We start from the raw sequence: 19,755 nt of genomic DNA, 5'->3' as shown, positions 1-19,755 counted from the left end.
AGCAACCTTCTCTCCAAGGAGAAAGGCCCCAACTTCTTCAATCTATCTTCATAACTGAAGATTCTCATCCCTGGAATCATTCTTATAAATTGCTTCTGCACTCTCTCCAATCATCTATATCTTACTTGTACAAATGTGAGCAACGTACTACATAATACTTCAGCTGAGGTTTAACAAGTGGCTTGTATGAGTTCAATATCACCTCCTTGCTCTTGCACTCTCTGGCCCTGTTAATAATGTCAAGAACACTGTTTTAGTAACTGTTTTCTTCACATGTCCTGTTGCCTTCAATAATCTGTGTGCATACATATCTAGGTGCTTCTGTTCCTTCACCTCTGCTTTACTAGTACACCCTATTTTAGATGGTCTTTCAATGTTCATCCAATCAAATTGCATCACCTTGTACTTCTCTGCTTTGAACCTTTGAACCTACCCACTCCACCAACTCATTTTGGAGTTCCATGCTGTCCTCTTCACACTTAACAATTCTTTCAAATTTTGTGACATCTGCAAACTTGAAGATGTTCTGTACACACCAGGATACAAATCATATATATCAGGAAAAGCAAGGGTCTAGCTTCCTTTCATTGTCATAAATCACTTCTTATTTTTTTCTGGAAACGTTGATGACTGATCAATTGATTGCCAGTAGGAAAGTCACCACAAAGAGTAAGAATTTTATTCTAAACAAATATCATGTTTTGGCTTTAACGACATGCCCACCATACGGGGGTGGCAACTAATTTGTTCCCACACCTCACATGAGCTGGTGACCAGGGAGCACCACAGGGGCATGGATACCTAACCTAGTTAATCTAAGTTAACTGCCCTTACGATTTGATACAGGGTTTGTATGGCTGAGGATTAATGACTGCATTCTTACTGGCTTGTCAGATTTTGTTGAAATTGTTCACTGCTTGTTGTTGAATGTTAGTGAGAAGTTGAGAAACTTTGTGTGGCAGAACATGTATGCAGGCCTGAGGATTAGATTCTTGATCGACTTGAAGAATTCAGCTGTTCACATTGAGCCTCCTGAAAGCCTAACTATGATCTTTTGGTTTTAGAGAAATTATCAGTTCCGTGGAAAGGAGTAAATACAAATTTGCACCAGCTGTTTTACCTCAGGAATTTAACACTTTCTTCCATGGTGAGTAAAACTGGGAACCAGACAGGAACAGAGGGTGAGGAGTATTACATGTGTGGTATGAATGTGACAGGTGCCAGATAATGACTATCTCCCATTTGAAATCAATGGCATTATCATTGCTGAGTCCTCCCATCATCAACCACTGATTCCCCAGCACCACCATCCCCTTTTACCATTCATGGCTACAGGAACAGGTTAGAGGCTTGGAATTCTGTTGTGAGGAACTTGCCATCTGACCCCCCAAAGCCTGTTCAATATCCACGGGACTGTGAAGAATTACTCCCCATTTGCCAGGATGAGTAGAGCTCCAACAACACACTTGAAACTCTACACCATTCAGGACTAGCACCCCCGGCACAACCTTAAACGTTTGCTCTCTCCACCACAATGGCAGCAGTGTGTATCCTTTGCAGGATCCACTGCCGCAACTTGCCAAGCATCCTTCTACAGCACTTTCCAAATCAGCAATCTCCACCACCCAGCTGACAAAGGCAGCAGATGCATAGGAACATTGTCACCTGTAAATTTCCTGCCAAGCCATAAAGCTGTTCCTTTTTTGTCATAGAAAGCCCTGCGAGCCTGCTGTGCCATGTAATATGATCATGGCTGATCATTCAGCGCTGTTCCTGCTTTTTACCCCCTAACTTTTGATCCCTTTAGCTCTAAGATCTATATCTAACTAATCTTTTTTCAAAAATCATTCAATGTTTTGGCCTCACACATCTTCTACAGAAAAGAATTCCACAGAGTCACCACTCTCTAGGTGAAGAAATTTTTCCTCCTCTCAGTCCAAAATGGCCAGCCGGTATCCTCAGAATGTGATCCCTGGTTCTTGACTGCCCAGTCATCGGGAACGTCTTTCATGCATGTTTCCCCTGTCTAATCATGTTAGCTTTGTTTAGATTTCTATGAGATCCCCTCTCAGTCTTCTAAATTCCAGTAAATAGAGTCCTAATTGATCCAATCTCTCTTTATAGTTCTGTTAGTTCTGTTCTTCTAGTTCTACAACTCCAGGAATCGGACTGATAAATCTTCATTGTACTCTCTCCATAACTAGAACATCCTTCCTCCGATGAGGGGACCAAAACTGCACACAGTACTCCAGGTGTGGTCACCAAGGGTCTGTACAATTGCAACAAGACATCTCTGCTCCTGTACTCTCATCCTCTTGTTATGAGAGGCTACATAAATATAGAGAATAGGAGCAGGGCCTACTCTGTCGTTCAATATTATCATAGCTGATCATCCAACTCAGTACCCTGATCCTGCCTTCTCCCCATACCCTTTGATCACTTTAGCACTAAGAACTATATCTAACTCCTTGAAAATATTCAACGTTTTAGCCTCAATCACTTAAAAGCCAATGTACCGTTGGCCTTCTTCATTACTTGCTGCGCCTGCACGCTTCCTTTCGGTGACTGGTGTACATCAAAGTTTCATTGCATCTCCCCCTTTTCCAACTCATCACCTATTCAGATAATTGCCTTCTTGTTTTTGCTATCAAAGTGAATAACCTCATTTTTATCCACATTATGCTTCATTTCCCATGCATGTGCCCACTCCTTCAACCTGCCCAATACACACTGAAGCATCTCTGCATCCTCCTCATAGTTCACCCTCCCACACAGCTTTGTGTTGCCTGCAAACGTGGAGATGTTACATTTGGTTCTCTCATTTAATTCATTAATATGTATTGTAAATATCTAATCCTAGCATTGGTCTCTGCTGTACCCAACTAGTCATTTGGCTGCCGCACGGGAAAATGACCCTTTTATTCCTACTATGTGTTTCCTGTCTGCCAGCCAGTTCTCTATTCACGTTAGTGCACTATGCCAAATCCCATGCACTTTAAGTTTTCATAATAATCTCTCAGTGGACCTTGCCAAAAGCTGTCTGAATGTCCAAGTAAAGCTCATCCATTGGTTTCCCTTATCAACTTTACTAGTTATGAACTTGAAAAATTCCAGGAGATGCATCAAGCATGATTTCTCTTTCATAATTCCATGCTGAATTGCTCACTCTTGTCACTGTTTTCAGAGTGCTGTGCTATTAAAGCCTTTGTAATGGACTTGACCATTTGTGCTGCTAACCAATTTGTAATTTCCTGTTTTTGCTGTATTCCCTTTCTAAAATAGTGGGGTTACATGAGCTACCCTCCTCTCCAGGGGAACTGTTCTTGAAAGATGGAACACCAATGCATCTACTATTTAGGCCACTTCCTTAAGTATTACGAGATGTAGATTATCAGACCCTGGGGATTTGTTGGCCTTTAATCCAATTGGTTTTCCTAATGCCATTTCCCTTCTAATACCAATTTCCTTCAGTTGCTTCTTCTCACTAAACCCTATGTCCCCAACGTTTCTGTTATTTGTGTCCTTCTTTGTAAACCAAAGTATGTATTTAGTTGGTCGGTCACTTTTTTTTTTGTTCCTGTTGTTCCATTATAAATGATTGTTAGGAATCCACATTCATCTTTAGTAACCTTTTTCTCTCCACGTAGCTATTGGAAGTTTTACAGTCAGTTTATATGTTCCCTATAAGATTACCCACGTACTGTTTTTCCCATCTTAGTCAATCCCTTTGTCCTCCTTTGTGGAAATGCTCCCAAACCTAGGTCTGCTGCTGTGTTTAGCCAATGATATATGCCATTTCCTTAGATCTAATACTGTCCCTAATTTTCTTTGTTAGTCATGGTTGGATAACCTTTCCTATTTTATTTATGCTGTAGACGAGAATGAAAAGTAAAAGTGAAAAGTAAAAACCAAAAGAACTGCGGATGCTGTAAATCAGGAACAAAAACAAAGTTGCTGGAAAAGCTCAGCAGGTCTGGCAGCATCTGTGGAGGAGAAAACAGAGTAAACGTTTCGGGTCTGGTGACCCTTGAATGACCCAATGAAAAGTTGTTGCAGTTCCTCCATGCACTGTTTAAATATTTTCCATTGCCTATCTGCTGGCATCCCGTTAAGTAATGTTCCCCAATTTATCATAGCCAGTTTGCACCTCTATTCTCTTTCACTAAGTCAAAACATGAAACTCCCTTTAAATACTACTGCTGTTAGGCAGTCCCTTGGAATAGCTGCAACCTGTTTTGGCTGGTTCTGAGATGATTGGTAAGTTCAACGTGCAATTTGCAGACTCTGCGCATGCTGGTTATGTGGTGCTTGGAGAGTCAGGAAGATGAGTTGACAAGAGATTGCTATTGCTTCAAGAGTCTGGTGTCAGGCACACACATGACATATATTTTGCCCGGTTGGCACCTTAATGCTGGGCATGTTAGCTTGTGAAAGGATACAGCTGCCAGATTGCCTTTCTCACGACTTGATTTGGAGGATCTTGCAATGCTCCTGGGTGTCTAATGTCTGTGGTCAAAGTCTCTGGAGCACGGGGATCATTGCTGCCTGGTAAACGATGCTGTGACCACATTAGATGGACTGTAGCAGTTCAAGAGCATTGTTCCATAATACTGTATTGAGGACAGTTACAGATGGGCAGCAAATGCTGGCCGTGCCAACTATGCTCACATCCTATGAGAGGATTAAAAAATGTCTAGGATGAGAGAGGATCTTCTAGTGTGTTCACACTCGTGACATATATTTAAAAGATAATTTCTCCAATGGGTATTTATTAAGAGAGCTTGATTCTTTGAAGACTTTATTATACAAGTTAATTTTACATACCTGGAGCTAGTCTAACCACTGTATATTTTATTTGTTCATAATCCTCACAGAAAGCTTCAAAGACAGTCAGAACTTGCCAAAGACAATCCACCTACGAATCTTATATCTCTATGGAGCCATTATCAGTGGAAGTAAGGTAAAGCAAAGCTTGAGTATTGATTGCACATCTGGAATCTGGTGCAATTGTAAACCATAGTAAAGGAAAGGTTTTCCGATGCATGATTCTCCTCACTTTGCCGGGAAAGAGAGAACTTGTGTTTATTCATGATTTTTAGATCCTCAGGAAGTCCCACAGTGCTTCGCAGTCAATCAGTCGTTTTGTAAACAATTTATACACAGCAAGGTCCTGATGGTATTGTTTAAGAAAGGAATGTTGGACAGTCTTTCTGTATTCAACCTTCCTTTTCTCTCTGTATTTAATCATTACTGCAAGGATTGTTCAAACTTCCAAGCTTGCCATCCAACATACCTTTTCCTGCCACCAGTATTTCCATTGAAGTGCACATGAATTGTAACATTCCACCCAATCCATTATTGCTGCTCAATTTGTGTACGAGCCATTTCTCCATCGCAGTACTAAATGCTAAAATGATCTGTTCAATTTATGACAGCTCCCCAATCCTTGTTTTAGAAAAGATGACAGTGGTGAGAGGAGGAAACCAATACTTGGGCTTTAAATGAGGATAATGAGCCCTGACAGTGAAGGGACATATTTGATGTGCATTTGGTGAGTGAAGTAAAGACCGTGTCACAACTTAAGAGCAGCTTGGACTGGTACAAAGGAAATGGGAATAAACTGAGGAAATGGGATTAGAACTCAGCTGTTTCATTAAAAGGCTGTCTGCAATTCAATTAGTACAGGGCAGAGCTCAACTCAACTCCATTTATTTGTCAAAAAAAAAACTGCAAATGTTGGCAATCAAAAAACAAAAACAAAGTGTTGGAAAAACTCAGCAGGCCTGGCAACATCTGTGGAGAGAAATTACAGTTAATGTTTCAAGTATATTGACCTTTCTGCAAAGAAATTTAGTTCTGATTTCTCTCCACAAACGCTGCCAGAGCTGCTGAGTTTTTCCAGCAATTTTTGTTTTTTGTTTCTATTTATTTATCTTTTGATAGATTTTTATTAAGGGCAATGAATCAATTACAGACTCAAAATGTTCAGTGGATCCAGCTGCCATTTAGCTTTTAGGAGAAAATTAAAAATTCTCACCATCTTTGTGAAAAACATTGCTGCCTTTTTTCATATTTAATGGTTTAGCTCTAAGTTGAAAATTATCTCATCTTGTTTTGACTCCCCCGCCAGTGGAAAAAGACTGCCTTTAGTTTGTTTTATCTTTGTCATTTTAAAGACCTTGAACAAATCACTCCTCAAGGGAATGCAAACTGAGTTTACATAATCTGTCTTCACATTTAACCCATTATGCCCTGACTGCTGCTTGTGCAGAGAATAAACCCCAACATGAACCAGTTGGGATGAACATCCTGTTTCCAAGATGATATCAATACCCTACAGTGAAATCAATGTATATTGAAACTAATGAAGTTAGATCACAAGGATAATTTTGGTGTTTTGAAGGAGGCCTTGCACATCCTGGTTAAACATAAAGATATTTCTTCTTTTAATTTGGGCGTTTCTGTCTCCATTGTTGTGTCTGGGAGTTTGTTGATAACCTTTTAATGATTTGCTTTCTGAGCACCTTGCATCTCAGTTTCTACTTCTGATTCTCTTGTATAATTTAGTGATTATCAATCTGAAAGGATAAATCCTTCCAGTGGAAATTCAACAACATTTCTCCCCATTAATGTAGCAAATGATATCTACCTAATCTATTGCATAGAAGCAATAGCACAGAAACAACCCAGTTGGCTCAGCTGGTTCATGCTGGTGTTTATATGCTGTGTGAACAACTTCCCATTCTAACTTGCTTTTCATGCCCCTGTATCTATTCCCTTTCTCTCTTAGGTGTGTAGTAACTGCTAGATTAAAAGAAAACGCTCTACATGTGTCAGCCCAAATGCTGAGTACATAAGTTAATTTGACAGGGGTATTTGAACCTGCTGTGTTATCCAATCACATACAAAGGTCTCGCAGTCTGGGTGGTTATCTGTCAGAATGAACCACTTGGCATTTTATATAAAGTGCATAACTTTCATTGATTTAGATCTATTTAACAAAAGATTGGAGAGCTAGATTTCAGTCTCTCTGTTTTCTCCATACAGCAAAATGCACTACTCGCCATCACCCCGGCCTCTGTCGAGGTGCTTATGCTGATTCTCAGGACCTCGTGTGACACAGGAACTCGGGAGCCAAAGGACACCCGACTGTTGCAAGTTGGCTTGAAGTGTCTGATTGGAATGATCCACGTTCTCCACTCTAGCAGCATTGACCAGAGGAGAGTGACAATCGAGACAATATTGGACAGCTACTTTAAGTTGTTGAATGCTGATAGGCCGTTGGCAGTGCAGGAAGAGGGGTCTAAAACCCGACTAGAGGATGGCTTCATCACCCTGCGGATCAACATGCTCAGTAAGTGAATTTGTTTTTGTACCTCAGTTATTCAAGATCATGCTTGGTGCAGGGGTTATTTGTTTTTATTAATTCCCAGACTGGGGAGTCATTGGGTGGCTCAGCATTTATTGTCTATCATTTGTTGAACAAATTGACCCGCAGCAGCACTTTGATCAGTGAAGAAGAAGCAAGGGCTTACAAGGAAATTGATAGGTATCTATTAAGATATGTTTAGATTTAACATATGGGTAATTTGAGGCATGATATAGGAATTGTAGTATGTTTAGCAGGTAATATTGAGTTAGCTGTTCCTAAATCATTCCAGTGGTTGGATTTTGGGTATGACAAAATAAACAGAGGAATAGCCACTTGTGTTCCATTTACATGCTTCCAGACTTCAGGACTCAACATGGTGTTCAACAACTTCAGACTGTCCTCTACTTTGACTACTAAGATTCCACTGCCACCCACTCACCCCCACTGCACCCCCCCCCCCCCCCAGCCCACCCCAAACCCTGCCAAACCGCCTCAGATTTTGTTTGTCTTGTTGGTTTTACCCATTTTCTCCTTTTTACATCTACAATTGACAACTATTTTGCAACTCAATTTACTCCTCTACTACCATTAGCACTCCCTTTGTCATTTGTTCTGGGCACCCCCACTATCTGTCTCATTTGTTCCTCTTGCCCGTTTGTGAACAACATCAAAAACATGATTTTCCAGCTTCTTTCAGTTCTGAAGAAAGCTTGTAGTCGACTTGAAATGTAAACTCTGTTTCTGTTTCCGCAAATCCCGCTTGATGTGCTGAATTTCTCCAGCTTTTTCCAGTATTTATTTTAGATGGTCTTATTTCAGATGCAGATTTTATTTCAAACATCCACAGTATTTTGCTTCTATTATATTCAGGTGTATTGTGACAAATTGGTAGAGATTGATAACTATGAAAAATCAACATCTCCAGTAATGTTGTATCATGCAACCTTCAGGACAGTTTTAAGGCAAACTAGATGGGCCATTTTTTTTTTTGGCCAGCAATTCTTATGTTGTGACTCTGGGGAACCATGATACCAATGGAGCCACTGTGGATTGTAGATGCTGCCCCTTTATCTGTCATCCCTGCAGTGATGCTAGATTGCACGTTTTGTGTTGCAGGTGCTATCTCTGAAATGTTGAACTGTAAGGATCGGCCTGTGCTTCAGGCAGTGTTCCTTAATAACAACTGCTTTGAGCACATTATCCGACTCATCCAGAACAGCAAGGTATGGACAGCTAAATGTACAATTCTACCTTGTTGCTTGGTGTTGTCTTGTTGTTCTTTGACTCGTCTGGATGCTTAAAAGCAGAGTTAGAGCCTTGAAGGTGAAGTAAATCCTGTTGTGTACATGTCAAATTTGCACCTGAGGATAGATTGAAACTCTGATAACATTCCTTCATATTTGTTACTTCCAATTTTCTCCCTTTTCTTGTGGGAGGACTGTCAGGGAAAAAACAGGGGAATGGGATTAAATGGATATCTCTTTCAGAGACACTGTACATACAATTCACCAACAAAAACCTTTTGTATTGCAAGATTCTTTTGATTCAAAATCTCCTGGCACTTTTCTGGGTATTAGCCACCATTCACTACCCAGTCAAATCAGTTGTGTATTAACCTCGACACTAAGTATGCAGTGAAGAGTGGAATTGTCAAGCTTAAATCCACTATTATCAGTGAATTCCCAAAATCATGTAACTTAAATTTTCACTATCATTATTTGAGAGGTACTTTGGCAGAAAGGAATGCCTGTTGTTTAAAGAAGTGTGTGTGTGTGTCTTGAGTGTACACTTGAGTGATTGTGAGTGCCAACAGGTGCAAGTGAGCCTGACTGCCAGTTTGTGAATGTGTGCATGTAAATGATTGTATGAGTGAGTGAATTAGAATGTGCAAGTGAAAACGAGTAAGTGTGCAAGAAGCATGTTTATGTGACCCCAGCTAATCTAGGAGAATATTGCTTTGTACATCTTTTAAAGAAGGTATTGTAGTCTCGGCTGAATGTTGTGTGATGAAAAGTAAGATTTGTACAAAAGTAGCATTATGATCTTCAGTTTCGTAGCTGCACAAAGCATGGGACCCTAAGACCACTTGCAATGGCTCCTTTGAAAATAGCAGTGAGATGGAGAAAGATTTTAACTTTGAGCCAATTGATGGGGTAGTGCAACTTGAAAAATGGCAGTGCCAGCTCTCATCCATTATGGTGGAATATCAGAAGAACTCCTAGAAAAGTTCAGCGGTAATATGGTTTCTGGGTAAAACAGATGAGCACTTGGAACAAAATCTCCTTGACCTTCAGTATTCCCATCCTGCTGTTTTTAACCTGACAGTGAACATTAAAGATGATTGACGTTTTCACTGTTGTGTGTTATGCAAGCTTTGTCTGGTTTCTGATGTCATGTTTTTTTCTCCTTTTTTTTTGTTTTTTGTCGCTTTACCAACACCTCCCTGATTCACCCACCCATCCTCCACCCTCTCTTTGACAGCTGTATGTAAGCAGTAGGTCTAAGGATGACAGCAAGGGTGGGAGTGATCTTGCCACTCAGTTACTGACTGAAATCAATCTCAGCAAGGTATTACTGGAGATGCTTATACTCTGGGAGAAAATGGCCAGGCTTGATTTCAGCATGATGTGATCAGCAAGTTTGAAATTTACCCTTCTTCCTTCCAATTCCTTTCTGTCTCTGTTATTCTCTTTCTTGTTTAGTTTTATCTTTCTGTATCGCCTGTATTCTTTCGCTTGTTTGTATCTATGACCTTACTCTCTGCCTCTGTTATGCTTCCTGTTTCCCTGCTTCTGACTTTTTCTGTCATGTTCCTATTGTCTTTTCCTTTGCTTTACTCTTTCAGTCTCATTGCTTTCTTCCATTACATGTCGTTTCACTTTTTTGTTTCTGTTGCACTGTCCCTCTTCTTCTCAGTTGATCTCCCCCTTTCAGTTAATTTCTCACCTTTCTTTTGTGTTCTCTGTTCCTCCTTGCCTTTTCCTATTGTGTTTCTCTCTTTTCCCCTCCTCCTGTTTTGCTGTCTCCCTTTTTGTCCAATCCTTTCTTTAGCCCCTCTCCCCATTTTCTTTTATTATCTTATCTTGACTGATATTTTTTCCTTCTCTCTCATTCTTCCCTAAAATGATCTAGTAGCCAGCGTAACTTCATTACTGGAAAGAGATAAACCTTCCTTTCGAAAATGTAATAGAAATTTGAACATAATTCCTTCATTTATTAAATATGTAAGGAAAGCTGTAGCATGCTGACATCACCTGGTTACTGGAGATGCTGATCTTGCCTTTTGTCCTGTGTTTCATAAGTCTACTAATCATCAGTGTTATTTTAGCTGCTTTATTGAAATTCAACTAAATGACATCACCCCACAACAATGTGTAAATATTAGATATAGAGACTTCATACATTGGCAATAAAAATACTGCACTGTAGTATAGTATCATATGATTACACTCTGCCTGTTTGAGCTAATTAAAAGGAGCCAAAATTTTCTTGATAAACAGAGGTTATGTTTGAACAAATTAGTTCAAGTTTTGAGATCTTTCAACCTGCTGGGAAGGTTGGGCTATGAACATTGTCGAGTTGTGAGCACAAATATGCCGACACTTGGAGAGATTAGTGATTGGGCAAAATTGGAAAATGGAGTTCCGTGTATCAGAGTTCCTCTTTGAACCATGAAAAGTAAATATTTTATTAATGTTCGGAGTCTAGAAATTTGGAATCACTAGATATTTGAGTGTCGACATGTGTATCACTAAAAACTAGTGAGCAGCTACAAAATGTAATTTTTTTGAAAAAAAAGAAGACTTTCAAGGGGACAGGAATATAGAAGTGAAAAAAGACATGCTTTTGTTGCATAGAATCTGTGCTAGATCCCATCTGAGCTTCCGTGTTCCAATTTGGGAACTGTGCCTCAGGAAGGATACATTGGCTATGTGCACAATGTGAATTCACCAAAATGATACCAGAGCTGAAAGGATTAAATTACAAGGCCAGGTGCATTGACTTGTATTGTCTTGAGCAGAGAAGGTTAAGTGGTGACCTAATTAAGGTGTTTTAAATAATAAAAAGATTCCATTGGGCAGGTACAGAGAGACAATCCCCTTTGTTGGGGAATCCAGAATCCAAAAGGATGTAATCTTAAAATTGGAACAAGCCTATTCAGGCATGTTGGGTTAGTTGAGATTTTGGAGATGAATCCAGATTAGGTAAGGTTATGAAGGAATAGAGGCCATTTGTGGGTACAAACCATCTGTTATCAAATTAAATGGCAGAATAGACTTGATTACTTGAATTCCTACCACTGTTCCTGTACTCCTTTGGGAAGTGTGAGAAGAGGCTTGCACAATTATTGGACTTAATAGGAAAACTGAGGCTTCTTAAGAGAAGGAAAACTAACTAACTACTTGAAGGAAATGTGGTCAGGCCATTATAAGGTTGTGGATGACACTTGCAGTCTACAAAATATCACAATCTTCAAAATCCAGAGGTGGATGATGATCTCTGCTGTAACAGGAAGGAACAATGTGATCTGAGCAGATATGTTGTGGTGTGATGGTCATGTTTTAAATCCCACTGAAACTCTTTACATGTTTTCATGATTTCATGTCTGTGGTGAATGCCATATGTGGTGTAGTGTCACAGTGATTTGTGTCTTCCATGATCCAGTTGGACGTTGCTGGCTATGATCAGAGGACAAGAAAATTTGTTCTCTACCAATCATGGTTGAATAAGTTGCCAATATTAAGTTTATTAATCTTTCTCTGGATGTAGTGTGTCAGTGATAAAGCTGACATTTACTGCACATGTTAGATGTCTTTAAGTGGTGGTGGAATTTGGTGAACTGGCAGTTTTTTTTTTTTGTAATTGTTCGAAACAATGAAGTAGTTTGTTACGCCATTTCAGTGGACATTAAAGATTCAATTATGTTGGTGTCTTTTTCTGAAAGCATCAATTGCAGAAAAATGCAAGTTCAGTTCTTAGGTAAATTAAGATCATGTCTACTCATTGGTTTTACCAATAGATCCTCCTGAAAATATGTGCACTATAGCCAGCCTGTTTCATGTGATGGATTGTTGAAGCCCAATATTATTATGTTCCTATTTGTAGGGTGATGCTATTACTTTGATTTGACATTACCAGTTTGTGGCTCCTTTGCAGGTATTTGAGAAGGAGTCAGACTCCATCACAGTGCATGCTATCAGAGTGCTAACAGCGATAATGAAGAACTCACCCTCTGCCAAGGTATGTCTGCCAGGGTTGTCAATGCCAAGGATTGCTATTCTAAGATTAAAACCAGACAATGTTGGAAATACTCAACAGGTTTGGCAGCATCTGTGCAGAGAGAAGCAGAGTTAACATTTTGACTTCATGATCTTTAATCGGAATAGGGAGATATAAGAAGAGGAATAGGTTTTTAAATAGGTCAAATGGGAGATGGTGGAGAAACAGTAAAAGGGAAGGTCATGATGGAGTGAAAGGCATGCAAGATTAAATGAGAGAGTTTGTTGGGCAAAGCCAAAAGGATTATTTAATGGAGCAAATAAAGAAACTAAAGTCATGTCGAGAAGAGGTGCAAATATTATAACAATGATAATCTGCTGGCAGAAGGCAAAGACCAGAGAATCAGACTAAGACTGAAACATGCTAAGAAATGGAAACAAATTACAGGCAAATTATGGTCTGAAATTTTAGAACTCCGTTGAGTTTCGAAGGCTATGAAGTGCTGTTCCTGAACCACCTTTGATCTTCAGTGGAATGCTAGAAAGAGAGATGTCAGCATGAAAGAAAGGTAGAACATTAAAATAGCAGGACAATGCAAGCTTAGGGTTATGTGTGCAGATTGCTGTTGTTTTAAGTTTTGCCAATAAGCATGATGATCATTTTTAAGACTGTCAAATTCTAGCTCCTGATGGGTAAGTTTAGAAGGGCCAAAGGATGGTTGGCCTCGCAAACACAAATAATACTATTCTGTTTCAATAGGGGACATTTATCTGAGGCTGAACATTGGGTCAGGATGTAGAAAATTTTACCTTGCGTTTACCTCTGCTGTAGCTGGAAGCATGTTGGACGTGAGGACTGTTAGTCCACCTCCTCCAGCAATCCACATTAGTCCTGTAGTTCATTGCTAATAACTCAAAAATTATATTTGTTGACCATAAGCTGTCTATTTCCTCCTTTCAAATCTAGTTTTTTTTTCCCTATTACTCATGCCAGTATCCATTTCACAAGCTTAACTGCCGTCTTTGTTAAATAAAATTCCTCCTACTGTATTTTATCATGAATGTGTATACCCTTTGTGCCCTGTTCATGGCACAACATTTTCTTTGAATCAAATTTATGAGGAAAAAAAAAGTCATGATTCCAAGCACTTCTTTATTCTTTTTTGTTCTTCTCTTTTCGAGGAAGAACAGACTTGTTCTTCAGTATCAGCATCCCTCATCTTTAAGACTATAAAATGCACTCTTCCCATACATACCCTTCCACCTCAGATCTTGATAACTTTCTCCAGCCCCATCACTCTGTTTGGCATCTCTCATCAGTGAGAGAATTTGGTGGTGCAACCTCAGAACTTTAGTGAGATCAGATGAAATCAGCTGCTTCTTTTGATAGCTGGACAACCTGTATCTGGAAAATCAATGTTGGACACAAGTACCAAGTGTGAAATTGTTCCTTGTGACTGGTGCAGGATGACTTCGGCTCATGCCTTGTTTGCAGGGCTGGGATCTGCTTTGGACATTCTGAAGCTGCATATTGTTATGCTGGTGTTGCCACTTGGATTGGTCATTGCTTGAGTTCCCCACTTGAGATTGGTGTTGGAGGGCTTTTGTGACTCTGTTGACAGCATCACTAAATGCGCTCGCTGCTGCTATCTTGACACGTCACCTTCTTGGATAACCAATCCATGGAGATGTGGCCGTTTTCCATCCTGAGCATGTGGCAAACCAACAAGGCTTCCTTAATTAGAGCTAAGTTTATGTTGTAGACATCAGCAGTGGACGTTATTGAACCTTTTCTCTTGGTAGGTTTTTGGTTGTCTAGGCTTTGCTGTTAGACAGCAATGCACTGACCATACAGGCCTTATAGATAAGCATCTTGGTTCTTCGGCTCAGTTTAATGTTTCTCCATATCCATTTTCTGGTTGGCCAAAATTTGTTGCTGCTTTTCCAGTGCTTGTGTGGAGCTTTTTAAGTTATCTGTCTTGCTAGAATCAAGGTTTTAGAATTGCAGACTGCTTCCAACTGCTGACAACACTGTGTTGTTGAGTTTGCTCACAGGTGGAGAGACAATAGCTTGTTCCATGAGTACAGTTCTCTTGACACTGGTATTACAGCCAGTATCAATGTGTCACAGGCATGGCCAGACAGTTGAGCCCGACAGCTGTCTGAGACCTCTGTTGCTTCTAACAGTTGTAGCTTGATCATCCTTCATTTCTATTGCTCCATCATTGCACGCTGTGCATTCTGTCATCTCGGCTGTAAATCCTGGTATGCTGTTTCTAAACTTCTCCACCTCTCTCCACTCCTTTTTAAGATGCTCTTTCAAACTTGCTACTTTGACCAAGTTTCTATTGCCTTTTCTAATATTTCCTCATTTACCCTGCTGTCAATTTTTTTTTGTATCCTGCTCTCATTCTTCTGAACTCCAGTGCGTGACTTGGAACAGGCCGACCCTGTCCAACCTTTCCTCATAACCGTTTGAGCCCAGCAATCAGTCAAATGGACATTCTATGCCCTGCTTTCGCTGCAGTTGTATCCTTTCTGAAATAAAGAGAATCCAGCAACTTAAAAGGTTTCATCTTTTTCTCTCCGCCTATGCTGTCAGACCTACAGTACTCCATATGTGGTTTCACTCATGCCCTGTGCAACTGTAGCAAAACTTTCCTTCTGTTACATTCCATTCTCCTCGCAATGAATGACAACAGGACACCCAAGTCCATCTGTACCAGATTTAAGAATGATGGCCCTTTTCTATTCCTACTTCCAAATTTGTGAAGTTCATAACTTTCCCATGTTATAGTTCTTCTGCCAAATTCTGTCCCATTCATTTAACCTATCCACTTTCCTCTGTAGGCTCCTTACGTCCTCTTCTCAAATTACATTCCTAATTTTGTATCTTCCAAAAATTTAGTGTAAATGATCATTTTAATCCATGTCATTGATACAGATTGCAAGTAGTTGAAGCCCTAGAACTGATCTTTTTGACAAATAACTAATTACATCTAGCCAATCTGAAAGTGACCCATTTATCTCCATTCTGTTTCCTGTTAGTTAAACAAATTTTTATCCGTCATAGAATAGAGAACTGTAGAGGCTGGGAACAGATCCTTCAGCTCACTGTGACTGCACCAATCATGGTGACAATCTAAACTAATCCCACCTGCCTGCACAGGAGTGAATTTCTATATTCCCTGCCTGTTCATGTGTCTGATAATATGTTGCTCTGTGCACAATGAGCTGTTATTTTGTGTAGTAAACCTGTGATGTGCTACCTTGTCAAATCTCTTTTGGTGATTCAAGCACGCTGCATTGACATGTTCTCTAGATCCACATTGCTTGTTACTTCCTCAGGGAATTGTGTGTTATTTAAAACACAATAGCTGTGACAATTTTAGTCATTTTATCTTTGGGATGGTGACCAGGCTAAATTAGTATATATAACCATGATTTTAATTTATATCTCCAGATGAGAAGAGATGTGAACTTGCGTCAGTTTGACTCTCATCCTGCAATGATTTTGGTTCCATTCCCGTAGGGTGCTTTATAATGTAAAACTGTAAATTGACTATGTTTTGTATCACATTTAAGTGCACATTGTTTCTTTATGCTTCTTTCGTGAGGTTCTTGATGCTTCTTTCGTGAGGTTCTTGATCCCTCACTTCACACCATTCCCACCCCTTCAGCGATTAAGCTGAATTTATCTGTCTTTCACCTGAAAAATACATTCTTAAAATGCATGTTTCAAAGGAGAAAATAGATTAAAGAATAGAATCCCCACAGTTTGGAAGCAGGCCATTCAGCCTATGAGTCCACACCGACCTTCCAAAGAGCATCCCACCCAGACCTTATTGACCTGCATTTACCATGGCTAATCCACCCTGTCTGCACATCCCTAGACATTTTGGGCAATTTAACATGGCCAATCCACCTAACCTGCACTACTTTGGTCTGTGGGAGGAGACCAGAACACCCAGAGGAAACCCATGCAGACATGGGGAGAACGTTCAAACTCCACACAGATAGTCGCCCGAGGGTGGAATTGAACCTGGGTTTCTGGTGCTGTGAGGCAGCAGTGCTAACCACTGAGCCACCATACCACATAGAATGTGTAGAGTAACCTGAATGACTTGAGTGTTAGTTTAGATCATGAGTCAAATTGGTTTCACTCATCTTCCTGAGGGAGCTTTTTGCCATGTTTTGTTGGAGAATAGATGTAAAAACACTCTCAATTTTGAATCATTCCTGTTTTGAGTTAGTTTCTACATCCCTCAGCAATACTATAGGTTGCAATTTGCTACTAATCTCACTATCCCATGCTCTTCTTACTGCACAGCAAAGACTTGAGCATGTGATAAATCTGAAAGTTTATCTAGTCCTATGGAAGTTCTGTATTGTTAGGAATAGCACAGCAAGAGTGCATTCAAGGAGTATAGAAAGGTGAAGAGGTTTAGGGAGGGAAGCCCACCGCTTGGGGCTGAGATGATTGAAGGCACGGTGTCCAATGTTAGAATAAAGTAAATGGAGGATGATCAGAGGCCGTGGCTGAACTTTTGCATGAGGTGTCAAATTGAGGCCCTATTGTCCCCTCAGATGGAGATAAAAGATTCCATGGCGCTGTTTCAAAGAGAATCTGGGGTATTCTCTAGGCCAGTATTTATCCCTCAGCTAATATCACCGAAACAGATCATGTGCAACAGTTCATTGTTGCACGTAGAACTTGCTGTGCACGTTTGTTGCTATATCTCCTTATGTAGCAATAGTAAGCACATTTTAAAAGGACTTCATTGGCTATATAGCGTTGCAATAAACTGGGGCATGAAAGGTAGTCTTTCATTTAGTGAGCTCGAACAGTTCATCCACTTCACCAACCCCTTTCACCCCAAACTTCAGTTCACCTGGACCATCTCTGATACCTCTGTCTCCTTCCTGGACCTCTCTGTTTCCATCTCTGGCAGCCACCTGGAAACCGATATCCGTCTCAGATGACATGTACATCCTGGGCCTCCTGCAGTGCCACAACGATGCCACCCGAAGGTTGCAGGAACAGCACCTCCTATTCCGCTTGGGAACCCTGCAGCCCAATGGTATCAACGTGGACTTCACAAGCTTCAAAATCTCCCTTCCCCCTACTGCATCCCAAAACCAGCCCAGCTTGTCCCCACCTCCCTAACCTGTCCTTCCTCCCACCTATCCCCTCCTCCCACCTCAAGCCCCACCCCCATCTCCTATCTACTAACCACATCCCGCCCCCTTGACCTGTCCGTCCTCCCTGGACTGACCTATCCCCTCCCTAACATCCCACCTACACTCACCTTTTACTGGCTCCATCCCCGCCTCTTTGACCTGTCTGTCTCCTCTCCATCTATCTTCTCCTCTATCCATCTTCTATCCGTCTCCCCCTCTCTCCCTATTTATTTCAGAACCCCCTTCCCCTTCCCTCCCCCATTTCTGAAGAAGGGTCTAGGCCCGAAACGTCAGCTTTCCTGCTTCTGTGCTGCTTGGCCTGCTGTCTTCATCCAGCTCTACACCTTGTTATCTCAGATTCTCCAGCATCTGCACTTCCTACGATCTCTGGTAGAATTGCAGTGTTGTGAATTGCTTTGATTGTACAGGAATTTGTTAGTAGATACAGGGGATAAAAAAGGGATGTTCCCTGTTGTGTTAGAGAATGAGTTGCTGTTTGCAGTGTTTGCAGCTACTCAAATTATAATCAAGTAATTAATTTAACTTCTGCATTAATCTTTTGTCAACAGGAAGTTTTCAAGGAACGGATTGGTTACTCTCATCTGTATGAGGTGCTGAAAAGCCAGGGGGAGCCAACAAAGCAACTCTTGCAGGAACTCATGAACATGGTAAATGGTTGGCTCGGGGATGATTAAGGCACTGAGGCCACAATTGGAATTCATGTCCTGCGACAAGCAGGAATGGAACTTGGTTTCCACTCCTGACCAGTTTCCATTTTTATTTATAGTTTAGACTGATGTTGGCCAGTTTGTGAAATGTCCTTGCCCCTGTTTGTTCTGGGGAGGTACGAGTAATGCAGGCCCTAGCAGTAGACCTACATTACGGCTGAATGGTTTTCAAAACACATTGGGTTCAATTTCTCAATCAGTCATGAATGAATCAAGCACAAAAATAAACCACGAGTGCACCATTACGATCCTATTCCCATTGATGGAAAGGAATTGACACCATTTGGAGAGTCTTGCAGCTCAGTTGGGAGAAAGACAGACTCCAATCAATGTACCTAACAATGACTGTCTTATGTCTGCAGGCTACTGAGGATGAGAATATGACCTCCCTCACCATGATCAATAATGAGCAACCACTGTTGATCCTGGTGCAATGGATTCCTGACCTGGAATCTCGCAATCTACAGATCTTTGTCTCTGATTGGTTAAAGAAAGTATGTGGTGCTACCCTGCGGACTCGCATGACCTGCGTGAAGGCTGGGGTATTGAGTGCTACTCTGGCATCGTTGCACTGCCACCCACAGCTCGACAGAAAGTGTGGCGAGAACCTTATTGACTTGCTACAGGTGGTGGGTAGCCTTTCCATTCAACCCGGAGAACTCCGGCAACTCATAAAACTACTTCGGACCACTGATGGAAAAGTACATCCATACTCTGCCCGTGTCATTCGGGCCTTATCAGCCATGGCGAGGAAAGATGGGACTGAAAGTGTGCTGCAGTATTTTGACCTGACTCCCAGTATGGCAGGAATAATGGTTCCCGTTATTCAGAAATGGCTGGGTAATGGTTTTGCTTTCCACACGTGGCTGTGCCTGAATGAAGAGTGGGAGGATGGCTGCATATTCAGCAAGAGACCAAAACGAAAACAACTGTACAGGTAGGAAATGTGAGTTATAATTCCCCTGCGCACATGAGAACTATTATTCACCTGCAGAAGTGTAATTGTCATTGTCCTCCCTCTGCACAAGTAAGAATGGTCATGTATCACTCAGCACACAGGTGAGAATTGACAACTTGGACAACAAGGAAAACCATTAAATTATTTTTAAAAAAAAAAAAAGAAGCAGGCATAGACCATTCACCACGGACCCTACTTTGTCATTCAATAAAATGACTTATCCAATTGTGGCCTTAACTCTACTTTCCTGTTCAATCCCACAAGCTTTGAAGACTTTGTAGGTCAAAAACTTGTCTA

General features: G+C 40.8%; 1 protein-coding gene across 3 annotated transcripts in view; it reads left to right on the top strand.

The window, feature by feature from the left end:
• nbeal2 (neurobeachin-like 2) overlaps nt 1–19,755 on the top strand; it is a 202,607-nt gene that overhangs the window by 83,850 nt on the left and 99,002 nt on the right. For 2 of the 3 annotated variants that reach the window (XM_020515436.2, XM_048595707.1), the window contains exons 6-13: nt 1,065–1,147; nt 4,875–4,960; nt 7,048–7,354; nt 8,489–8,595; nt 9,854–9,940; nt 12,530–12,613; nt 18,342–18,440; nt 18,863–19,437. In XM_020515436.2, the coding sequence (XP_020371025.1) occupies nt 1,065–1,147; nt 4,875–4,960; nt 7,048–7,354; nt 8,489–8,595; nt 9,854–9,940; nt 12,530–12,613; nt 18,342–18,440; nt 18,863–19,437 (1,428 nt within the window). The remainder of the gene's footprint in view (nt 1–1,064; nt 1,148–4,874; nt 4,961–7,047; nt 7,355–8,488; nt 8,596–9,853; nt 9,941–12,529; nt 12,614–18,341; nt 18,441–18,862; nt 19,438–19,755) is intronic. The other variant, XM_048595708.1, reaches the window with a different exon arrangement.

Source organism: Rhincodon typus, chromosome 4 (assembly GCF_021869965.1).
Source record: "Rhincodon typus isolate 14 chromosome 4, sRhiTyp1.1, whole genome shotgun sequence".
Lineage (NCBI taxonomy): Eukaryota > Metazoa > Chordata > Chondrichthyes > Orectolobiformes > Rhincodontidae > Rhincodon > Rhincodon typus.
This window is presented reverse-complemented; position numbering and strand designations above follow the sequence as displayed.